The sequence below is a fragment of the Penaeus vannamei genome, chromosome 18, assembly GCF_042767895.1.
Source record: "Penaeus vannamei isolate JL-2024 chromosome 18, ASM4276789v1, whole genome shotgun sequence".
NCBI classification, from domain to species: Eukaryota; Metazoa; Arthropoda; class Malacostraca; order Decapoda; family Penaeidae; genus Penaeus; species Penaeus vannamei.
Genome location: NC_091566.1, coordinates 36,071,731 through 36,084,230, shown reverse-complemented (window position 1 = coordinate 36,084,230; position 12,500 = coordinate 36,071,731). Strand labels below are relative to the sequence as shown.

General features: G+C 36.9%; 2 protein-coding genes across 3 annotated transcripts in view; one reads left to right on the top strand and one right to left on the bottom strand.

The window, feature by feature from the left end:
* LOC113805489 (N-alpha-acetyltransferase 30) overlaps positions 1 to 4,725 on the bottom strand; it is a 45,532-nt gene extending 40,807 nt beyond the window's left edge. Inside the window, exon 1 of one of the 2 annotated variants that reach the window (XM_070133255.1) lies at positions 3,613 to 4,725. In XM_070133255.1, coding sequence (XP_069989356.1) covers positions 3,613 to 4,407 — 795 coding nt within the window. In that variant the 5' untranslated portion in view covers positions 4,408 to 4,725. The remainder of the gene's footprint in view (positions 1 to 3,612) is intronic. The other variant, XM_070133254.1, reaches the window with a different exon arrangement.
* A 2,018-nt stretch (positions 4,726 to 6,743) lies between these two features.
* The window catches only part of Rpt1 (26S proteasome regulatory subunit Rpt1), a 22,378-nt gene continuing 16,621 nt past the window's right edge, over positions 6,744 to 12,500 (top strand). Inside the window, exon 1 of the mRNA XM_070133253.1 lies at positions 6,744 to 6,913. Within this exon, the coding sequence (XP_069989354.1) occupies positions 6,844 to 6,913 (70 nt within the window). The 5' untranslated portion in view covers positions 6,744 to 6,843. The remainder of the gene's footprint in view (positions 6,914 to 12,500) is intronic.

The following is a 12,500-nucleotide window of genomic DNA, read 5'->3' as shown; positions in this document are numbered from 1 at the left end:
ATAGTAATAGTAATAGTAATAACAATAACAATAATCATCATCATCATCAATCATCATAATTGTAAAAACAATTATAATAATAGCAAAAATCTATACTATTAGTTCTACTACTACTACAACTAATTATAATACTAATGATAATAATAATAATAATAATAATAATAATAACAATAATAACTGTAATACCAGTAATACTGCTACTACTAACAATAATGTACTACTCATAATATCAATAACAACAATAACAATAATACTAATAATAATAATAATAATAATAATAATAATAATAATAATTATAGCAATCACCATAATAATGATGATAATGATGATTATGGTAGTAATAGTAATGATGACAGTAATAGTAGTAGTACCACTACAATATCAAAAACAACAACAGCAGCAATATAGAGTAATAATAATAATAACAATAATAATAATAATAATAATACCAAAAATAACAATAACTATAATGATAATAACAATAACAATAATAATACGAAAGACAATTATGACAAAGACAATAAAATCTATAACAGAGATGATAATGAAAACAACTTATAAGATCTGTTTGAAGGATTCTGCATACATGAGTCATAACTTATATATATATATATATTTCCTTTCCTTCATATGTAGCATTATGAAGCCATAAACAGTTCATGCAGCGTACAGTGTTTGCAGCAAGTTCTCTGCATGACACTTTTATGCATTATCTCCCTTTCTTTGTTTTTACAAAATCAGATAATCTACATTTCATATGAAGAATGATTAACCTAGATTTTTTAAATATCTAACCCATAAGGATTTCTGAATCATTTGAAGATGTATTTTTCAAGGGTAGTCTTACAATGTAAGACAATGAAGATTTCATAGTATACAGTATATAGCATAGATTGATTGAGAATACAAAAAAAAAAAAAAAAAATCATATATGGCATTTTTGTCTTAAACTAAAATAAACACCTTACGAAACTCAAATACTTTTAACATTTATTCTAACCTTTTCCTTCACTGATAAATAATTGATAATCATCTGATAGAAAAAAATACTGGGTACTCAATCATTCTATAACTTCTATATCATAAAGATACAATATTATTATTATTATTATTATTATTATTATTATTATTATTATTATTATTATTATATTAAGCTATATAATGAGCCACACTGAAAAAATTGAGATTTATACCACCAAAGGTATCAGTGCAGGTCAAGATACAGCTAAGAAAGAATGAATAAAAGAAAGTCAGCTAATTACGTAAGAAAAACATGTTAGCTGACGTTTTAAATTTATATAACATATATAAATTATATAACATATAAATTTATATAACATATACAAATTTATATAACATATATAATATATATAACATAAAATATAACATATACAATACAACATACATACATGATAATCCATGCAGGTAGTTTATTGCCAATTAAGGATCCTACCACAATAGATATTCTTTGCCATAGTGCCATTATTTGAAGAAGAACTGTGATTGCTATACACACATCCAAAAGAGTATATTGTAGCAAAACCATGTTTTACTACTTCTTTTTTTTTTCTTCTTTTCTTTTCTTGAATTTGGCATATGATTTGTGTTCCCAAAACCTTGATTCCACCTCCTGTCTGCTGGATGAAGGGGAATGTTGCCAACATGTGAAATTTAAGTTTCTAATGAAAATAAATATCAAATATCTTGTAGACAGGGAATGAATGAAAAAAGGATATATTCACAATACAAGAGATGTATCTGACGTTTCAATTACATCATTTTCAGAAATACATGAAACTGGTCAAATACATCTATTGTATTGTGAAGTTATCCATTCCCATTCATATCTTTACTACATTTGTCAACATGAATAGTTCATCAAAATTCTTGTAATCACATCAAAAATTATAACATAGTATGAATCTTATCTGTCAAAGTCACTCTTATCATACACAAAATAATACACTGAAATTATTAATACTGTCCTGAACAATTATTCTTATAAGTATTATCAAGATGTACTCGCCAGAGCCGAAGTCCGTAACTCCACATCACAAAATTTATGAAACAATCTAAGTTGCCGTGCCTGGGTGTACCCTTTGGGCACTGCCTGAAGGGAGGGTAGATGGGGGTCTCTCTATCCCAACACTTTTTGGGAACCTTTGTCTTCACCTCAGTATCTACAGCAAGATAGAACTAACACTAAGGAGGGCCGAGCGCACTTAGACTGTGCGTGGCACTTTCTGCAATCTTTTGCTTTTGTGGCTTTAATATTCCTGTCTGCAGATTATTTCTTGTATCAACAACATTTTAGTCCTCTACAAAAGTATAGATATATCAAATTTATGCCATGGAATTCCCCTCATTAGTGAAAAGCTTGGCCCAGATAGCAGGGGAGGGCATGAAAAGAACCAGGGGAATTGCAGGGTAAAATATGAATAATATACACAGAATCAGTCACTATATTGTCTGAAGAAGGGGGTAATCCCAGCAATAGAAGACGAAGAATCCTATACATATTCATGGCTGGGTAGAGTGTATGACTGACATGCTAGAGCACCACATATCTAGTCTGTCTGACTCTATCCTGCCATTAAACCATGAAGGATTCTTTGTTTTCCTAGGCAGAGATTTGGGGGTGGCAGCTCCCCATTCAACAGTATTATCTTCACTATGTTAATATATCATTGTTAGTTTCCCCACAATTGCTCTTGTACATTTCATACCCTCTCCTGCCATTAGGGCCAAGAATGTTAGGGTTTGGGGAAGTTCTGCAGCATAATTTCTACGATTATGTACTAAAGCGCAAGAGGAAATCCATCAATATCAAAATTGTTGTGATTGGTTATGTGAAGGGATTGTGAAAAAATTACAGGAGAATTATACTGCTTATTAAGCAAGATAATATCACTGGTTAATGTTGTTTTCAGTGATGCAAAGACCTAGAGGGTTATGGACATTGCCATCTTAGAGAGCATAAGAAATTGAGTAAGGAGTTGTTGTCTGCAAAATGACAAAAATATCTACTGCATATCACCAATCAGAGACTAAGGGCAGAACACCCTCACATATCCATATCAATAATGTTGCACTTTCTATAAGTCCACTTTTTAAAAGTTGGCACAAAGTACTCATAAAAGGGGGTTACAAGGTTTTTTTTTTCCTCCACTCTAAGGAAGAAATAGAACGTAATAAAGGTTTGGATTTTTAGGTTTGCATGATACCCCAATGTTTAGGTATGTGTGAATATATAAAAAATCTACATATATAAATCTGGTTTTCTGATTTTGTCTCTGGAGGGAGCATTGCTGTTATCAACAAATAACAAATTGTTATCCCAATTAGAATCCATTTACACATTGGTTAGTCTACCATTACAATGCAGGTTATGCATAAGATATTGATACTCGTGAACAGTAATCTGAGGTTAATGAGATATACTAAAGAAATTATGATTACACATACATCACAAAGTTAATCAAATATGTAATATAAATAGAACAGAATACACAGCAGAAAACAGTTTATACTGAATCAGCTTACTACGTATCGAGATAAAGATGTTAATATTCTCATCAAAATTTAAAAAAACAAGACAAAAAGGTTACATACCAGGAAGCACAACTTGGGCCAATTGTGGATAAAGTATCTATACGTGTATATAGAGTAGGGTTCGGATAAATCCTTCTGTATTAGTCTCATAATTGAAGCCATTTGTAACTCGTTTTCATAGTTCACATAATCTATTTTCAAAATTTCCTCGTTTGATGGGACTGGGCTTATGCAGATTTCTGGCGTAACTAAACTTTCACTCGTTGAGCTAAGGTCAATTTCACTTTTGGGCTGCGTGCCCTGCGAACTGTTTGACGTATTTCTTGTCCTCGGACGGGCCCCCGAACAAGAGTGGGATGAGTCCGATGACTTTTCAGAATTAATTGAAAATGTGTCCGAAATAGCAATACTACTGCTACTTGTTGCCTCTGACACTGAGTGCCCGTTGCACACAGTTCCGTTGATGTCCGACTTGGACGCAGACTCATGACTAGACTCCGAACACTGTTCGTCTAACACCAGTGCCTTTGCAGGCTTAATCGCTGGCACATGGACCTCCGCATCTGTGGTGCCAATCTTCATGCCATTCATAACACCATTCTTGAAGGAGAGTTTTTCCCTCAACTCTGACTCCAGGCCTGGGGTGTGTGAGGGCCCGTCTGCCACTGTCCTTCTGTCCAGCCCCTGAGTGCCGCCCTCCGTGCCCGCCCTGTCCTCCATGGCGCTCCCGAGGGAAGTCCTCAGCCTGGCACTGTGCACAGGAGCCAAATCAGCTGACTGGCCTGCGACGGTGTGGCACGCCGCGAGGGAGGGGATATCTTCCACCAGTACCCTCCTGAGGTGGGCTTCACTCATTTTACACAGAGTCCCACTGCACCTAAGACACGCTTACAGAGTCGCCACAGTGCCTACGTGCCCTGATGCTGGAAACTCGCCATTATCTCGTCATTTGGGGCTCGAGCGAGTGTTTGGATCGCAGACGAGTCCCTTCGACCTCCTCGCCACGGATGGGATGGGGTTCCAGTATTTTCCTACTATGGGCTGAAATCTCTTTTCTGGCCACGTTTTCTGTGCTAATAAATTACGGGCTCTTGAAAGGGCAGTATTGGAGTTCTATCTGGCGCACCATCAATAAAAAGTGTTGTAAAGGACATCGTATTTGAAAGACTTTTTGCTCGGTTTTTAGATTATGAGTCATATGCAAGGGGGTGGGGGTATGTTATACATGACATCATCAAGCGGGGGTCTTAAATAGGCATTTCAAGTGTCCAAAATCGGCCTCTTCAAAATAAAACTGGGTCAAAAATCGTCTCTCGATTGGTATATCTGGCTTTAGTATCTGTAGAAGGCCATGGTAGGATGCAACACGAAAGAAAAAAATCGTAGTTTGGTGACTTCATGGTTTATATTTAGGTAAGTGGTAATGACAATGGAATACAAACTTCTAACAAAGAAGCTTCTATGGTTATCAGATACATTGACAAGTAAATAAAAAATAGAATTATATATTTACTACAATTTCTACAACTCATATGCTTCGGATGGTAATCAACATCATGAAACCACGCACACGCGTTTGCATGATGCCAAATGTTACCACTATGCAATGTGGTATCTAGCTTGATATATAGTTGTTGGACAATGAACTCTATATCTATAATGACACTAAAAGGCTCAATTCGATTATCATTCCTGAAAAACGAAAGGGATATCGGAATGTTTATACATCCTCCTGGAGTACGATAATGCCGGATACTTGGCGCATGTTTCCATGAGCATATTGATCAGTAGAGATTGATTTGCATATATTTTTGTAGGCATTAGAACAGCTATCGATTATGGATTATTGCTTCATTGGTAGATTGGAAACATTTTCTGTTGCTTTTCAGAGCAACGTTCAAATAAATGTACGATATATATATATATATATATATATATATATATATATATATATATATATATATATATATATATATATACATATATATACATATATATACATATATATACATATATATATATGCACACATATGCATATATATAAATATATATATATACATATATATATATATATATATATATATATATATATATATATATACACACACATATATATACACACACACATATACACACATATGCATATATATATATATATATATATATATATATATATATATATATATATATATTCATACATGCATATATATGTGTGTGTGTGTGTGTGTGTGTGAGCGAGAGAGAGAGAGAGAGAGAGAGAGAGAGAGAGAGAGAGAGAGAGAGAGAGCGAGAGAGAGAGAGAGAGAGAGAGAGAGAGAGAGAGAGAGAGAGAGAGAGAGAGAGAGAGAGAGAGAGAGAGAGAGAGAGAGAGAGTTTGTGTGTGTGTGTGTGTGTGTGTGTGTGTGTGTGTGTGTGTGTGTGTGTGTGTGTGTGTGTGTGTGTGTGTGTGTGTGTGTGCGTGTGTGTGTGTGTGCGTGTTTGTGCGTGTGCTTGCGTATGTATGTGTGTGTGTGTATGCGTTTATGTATATATGTATGTATGGTATACACATCTAATATATGTATATAGGCATATATACATAAAAATGTGTACACATTTATTCACAGATGTAAATAAGTAGCAGTGCAAATAGATATCAGCTAATTTCATACAACTTTATATAGACTGTGGTATTTGTACGTATCCTTCTAATGTATTAGATTTTTGAATCGACTGTCCATAGTTTCCCTCCAGTTTTATGTTTTGTTTCATCTCAGTAAGCTTTTTTTTGTCACAAAAATTTTTCGTCTTGATTTCGAAATCCCTTCATTAATCTTTCATGCATTTCTACGCACAAAATCTTTATCAATATGCGTTATATCTATACCATTCATACTCGCATGACATTATTTGAGCCACTGAATGTCTCTTTCTGCAGCAGGTTTACGTCAATCGTGACCTTTCTTTTAATCAGCGTACACTTAAAAATAAGTGCACATAATACCTGTTACCTTTCTGTGTCATTATAAGCAAAATGAACATCTCCCCTTCATAAAAAATGTCAACAGATATAACACCTAAAACATACCAAAAAGAAAAACAAAGGAAAAGACGAAAAGCAAAATAAATATATATAAAAAATGAACTTCAACCTTGTAAGATAATAAACTTTTGTACAACAACTTTAAGCCGAGTACGACGTTCATAATAACTACCATCGGCAAGTGACTGAAAGTTTCGAGTCATCCCGCAGAAGGTTGTTGTTCCTCGTCCTTTTTGTCTTTTGTGGCGGAAATATAACAAAAATCCAAGATGCCTGACCATTTGGGATCGGATATGAGAAAGACGAAGGAGGAAAATAAAGAGGAGGAAGCGATTAAAGGTGAGATTTAGTGTCTATTTGGTAGTTGGGATAAGGTGCAGAAGAGAAGAATATTATGGACAGGGAATTTGTTTTTTGTTTTTGTTTTACGCATTTTGGAGGATTAATTGTTAATTAGTTGGCTCTTTCGTGTTAACAAAATAATTAGAGTGATATATTATAATCAAATTTACATTCTCTTGTATTGTTCTCCTGTCAGAAAATACTTAAAGATGACAAACAAAATAGTGTCAGAATGAGAATATTCAATTGCTAGGGTGAATCTAAAGACCTATTTTGGTAATTCGGACAGTATGCAGTACAAGGGGTTGCCTTGATTGGGAGTTATAACCTTTATAAATCGATAGACCGATACAAACCACGACACTTTTCTTCTATGGCAATATTTCTACAAATGCTTCCCAAAGGTGCTATATGTAAATGAACAGAGATGATGGCCCAATTTTGTCCTTCCATCATCATCTTTTCATGACGAAAGTAAACATTAGACTGGACGCAAAGCCGATTAATGCGCTGTTCAGACTAGTGCATGTATTGCTGTGCGATTGTGAAAAGGATATTTTGCTAATCATCAGTGTCTGCCGTTCCATATTTATGCTTTCAAAGACCTTAATTAATGTTTCTATACCTCATTTATGTGTTTTAAGATTGATTATACTGGTTTTAACGGGAATCGGTCTGAAGGACCTTCTGCGTATGTGTATTTTCGCGTTTCTCACCGCCAGTTTTGACAGGAGGAGTTTCGGGTAGTCGGTGACAGTGAGCCGGTAAGAAATGTTTTGTGTTCGGTATTGCGTCGATTCTAGGTTATTCCTAAGACTATGCAGTGCCAACGAAGAAGAAAAAGATCTCAATAACTATAGCAGTTTCATTTCTTAGGGCATCAAGTAGGGGGCTTGTCCCCCATCAACCCTCCCTTCGGGCAGTACGCCTAGTCATGGCACCGTAAATTGCTAGGTTAGGTTGGGTTATGGGTTAGGACGTTTTTTGGTGCTTGAAAGGTGTGACATCCCGTAGATTTTGCTGAAAGAAGTGTTGTATTCCTGTAGAGTTTTGGCGCGTAGGTGCGTAGATTTTCAAAGATGGCGGGCATGTCCCTAGAGTTTCATTAGCTGAGTTTTAGCCATTTTTGAGCTAGTTTTGGTAAAATTACCGCGGACAACAATCAGGGTTACAGTAAAAAAAAAATATGGAATGGTTACCTTGACGTAAACTGAGACACTTTTCATCGAAAATAAAGGAGTTACACGACAGAGAAGAGAGAAGACTGACCCATCTTTTTCTAAGTCCTTCGCCATGTTGACTTCGTGAATGTAAACAAAATTGTGACCAGTCAACTCATTCTTGCACTCTGTTAAGTAGTTCATGTATTACTACGCCGTTGTCAAAACGATATTTGGCTAATTATGAGTGGCTGCTGTTCCACATACATGCTTTCAAAGGCCTTTGTTAACGTTGTTATACCTCTTTTCATGTTTCAAGATTTACTAGCCTGAAGCACCTTCTGCGCAGGCGCATTTTCCAGGTCTGACAGGACGATTCCCAGGGCAGTCCGGTGACAGGAGACCGGCGAGAAATGTTTCGGTTTTGGTGTTACGTCGATTCTAGGTTGTTCTTAAGACTATATAGTGGAAACGAAGAAGAAAGATACCTTAATAACTATCGCAGTTCGATTTCTGAGGCCATGAAGTACCGCAAATCCCAAAAAAAGCGATAAAAATGAAGTGATCCACGATCCACAATAGACCGACCGAAAGAAGCGAAGGAAAATTGACAGTTCGGTCTTTCGATATATATAGGTATTTGGTTTATTGTTTACAGTATGGATGTAGCTCTATCTTGCCATACATACCGGGGTGAAGAGAATGTGTCCGGGGGGGTGTTGGGGGGGCTTGCCCCCCATCAACTCTCCCCTCGGGCAGTGCCTGAAGGGCACGCCTAATCACGGCACCGTGAATTGTTAGGTTAAGTTGGATTATTGGTTAGGACGTTTTTTAGGGGGGTCTGGAAGGTGTGAAATCCCGTAGATTTTGCCGAAAGATAGGTTGGATTCCCGTAGAGTTTTTCGAACTCTGGCGCGTCGGTGTTTAGACTTTCAGAGGTGGCGGACATGTCCATAGAGATTTATTAGCCGATTTTTAGCCTTTTTTGTGCTAGTTTTACATGTTTCTGTTCGCTATTGTTCTTATTTAAGCCTGTTTTACCCCACAATTTCCCTGATATACTTCATGCCATCCCCTGCTAACGGACTTAACACATCAAGATCGTCGGATCTGATTGCAACGGAAATGATCATCAGATTCATTCTCATCAAATGAGAATAAATCTGATGATATAAATATTGTCTGGGAAGTCCCGATTGTCATAATCGAAAAATTAACCCTAGTTTTTTGTGTTTTTGTTTGCTATTCTTATTTATGCCTGTTTTACCCCATAATTTCCCTGATATACTTCATGCCCTCCCCTACTAATGGGACTAACAAATTTAGATTGTCGATGGAAGTGGTACTCAGATCTCATCAACGAAGCATTTGCACAAGAAACGACATCAAGAATCCTTGAAATCAGTGGATTTCATGCAGATAGATATCAAAATTAGTTCGAAAGTAAGCCCCTACCCTGTTATGCATATTGACCGGTAATTCTTGAGGAGATGAAATATTTGTTTTTGGCACCTTTCTTTTGATATTAGGTAATTTTGTCTCTGCTTTAAATTTGAGTTCCTTGATTAGTTTGAATGTTCTTCCTTTTTAGTAGCATTACGTTTGTTTACTAAAATTGGTAATTGTCACCAATAGCTATGCACCCTCCCAGAGACCAAGTAAAAAAAAAAAAGATTTTTTTTTGCAGGAAATCCAATGATTTCATCGATTCTTGGTGTTGTTTCTTCTGTGAATGAATTGTTCAGGATATCAAGTACCATATCCATCGGCGAGGGCATGAAGTATATCAGGGATATTATGGGGTAAAACAGGCTTAAAGTAAGATAGTAATAATAAAATAAGTGTAAAATTAGCACCAAAAACTCTTGAAATTGGCCAATGAAACTCTACAGACTTAACCGCTATCTTAGAAATTCTATGGACTGATGTGCCAAAATTAATAAACTACAGGAACCCATTCCATCTTTTGGCAAATTCTATAGGAATTCACATGTTCCAAACCCCCTAAAAACCGTATTGACCAATAGACTAGCCTAATATAACCATTTGATTTGCCGTGACTAGGCACTGTCTGAGGGGAGGGTACCCAACTTCCCCTGGGACATATTCTCTTCACCTCGGTATGCATGGCAAGATAGAGCTGCGTTGACATGGTAAAACAATAAACCAAATACCTTTATATCTGGAAACCTTTGTTTGTCTATTTCTACCATCTGGAGTGCTGTATAAGTCTTAAAGATAACCCAGAATCAAGACAACACTGGAAACACATCATTTCTCACCAGCATTCTGTCACTGAATGGCCAGTGAGCTGTCATACCTCACAGCTGGGCAAGTGAAAGTGTGAAATGTATGATGCACAGATAATTCTAAGGGTTTTATATCAATCTTAAAACATGTAAATGAAGTATCATAACATAAATAAAATACAGTAAGTTATTAAATGTATAACAACAGACACTGATAATTAGCCAAATATCGTTTTGACAAACGTGTAGTATCACATGTACTATTTTGGATATCGCAGTAATGAGTTAACCCACCAACAACGGATGTCCCACATATGAGACACCCGAAAAAATATACATTGCTGGGTATCCTACCAGTGTGACGCTGTATCGTGGCTCGTGCTCCGACGCAGCAGTGGGCTGCAGCCGGCGCGCGGCCAGAGTCTGAGCCAGCTCCTCGGGCTGATTTTGGAGCCGCCAGGAATCTTTTATTTTGGGCTTCAAAATATACCTGTGTTAATGGGTTAAGGGGTTGATATTGTGTTATTCTTGCAAGGTAAACAAGAAGCGGGATTTAGAATCTAAGTGGTGAAAGTTAATTATATTTTCATCATTTAGCTGTGACTGTGAGGCCGATGTAGCTTAAACTATGTTGTACTCTACTCTATTTTTTCCGCTCTATAAGATGGCGGTGTCCATTTCCCTCTATCACCGCACATCGTTTTCTTTAACTTTTACCATATAATTCCATATCCTTTAGATTAACCCTTACTTTTAGTAGATCTTCAGCATAGAGTGTAAGGTAGGAAATTTGGTGTTTGCCAAGGGGAACGCGACTATTTCGGTATCATTTTGTCTCGCCATTTACAGTGCAAATATGTTGGTTTTATTGTGCGACAACCCCCCTTTTGCGACAAACTTGGCCTCAATAGCAGGGAAAATGCGGGGTTAAATATCACTAATGATATAAAACATGCAGCATAAGGATAATAATTCAAGGAGGAGCACCTTTCCCCTTACCCCCACCGAGGAAACAAAGAATCCTCCAGGTATTCATGGCAAGATTGAATGCACACGGACACTGTACTATATAACCTAGGATCTGGAAGGTACAAACCTGATTGATCGGTGCTGCTGAGGGCTTGGAGGGTGCTCAGTTGATTCTGAAGAAGGTGATGGAGGTGGCTGGTGGCAGTCTTGTGCACAAAGTTCGTCTCAGAGTACCAACACCATTCACATTTGGCCATCACAGCAGCTATGGCTGAGCAATCTTGTCAGTAACATACCTGTTATGAAGCCATATTTTGTGGTTTCCAGAAGGGAAATTCGACTGCATTATTCCTCTTGTGAACACATATCTCGTAGTTTCCAGAAGACAGGAAACTTGACCCGGAGGCTATATTATGTAACAGATGGCGACATAGTCAGTTCAGTAACTAAATGGAATAAATAGTACCATCTAGTGCAGACTTAGGCAAACTACGGCCCATGGGCCACATCCGGCCTTTGTGCGTCTCTCTCCAGCCTGTGAGAGGCTGGACAGGGACTGGGTATATAATTGATTAAATATATGATTTATGAAATATATATATTTATTAGATATATAATTTATTTGATATATCATGCACTAAATTTATAACTTAGTGCATTTTACAATAGAAGAAGGTTGAGCAGAATTAAGTTCAAATTATTGTTGGTATGGCCCTCTGACACAGTTTAGGTTTCTCATATGGCCCCTTGTAAAAATTAATTGTCCACCCCTGATCTAGTGGCTAACCCTGATATACGTCATTCCACTCCATCTTACATAACTGCCACCCCCGAGGTTATCAGCGTCCCTTTAGGAGCTGCACACAACCCACTGAGGAGAGTGAGATATTAACACTGCTGTTCATTTGGATTATACTACAATCTATGTCATTGGTTAGTATGCTGCTTCAGTGGGCACGTTCCAATACCCCTATAATTGTCTAACACTGCCATACATATGTGGTAGATTCTTTGTTTTTCAGGGTGGGGGTTGAACCACCCTCCCTCCATGGGGGGGTCGGAAGGACCATCTGCATTATACACTGCAAGGAATCCAACAATACGAATATTATCATGGTCTGCTTGGCAGATGTATTCCAGAAAATTACAGGAAATTTTTTTATGGTACAAGGTTTTAATGTAGAGCAATGTTGCACTTGATATTAA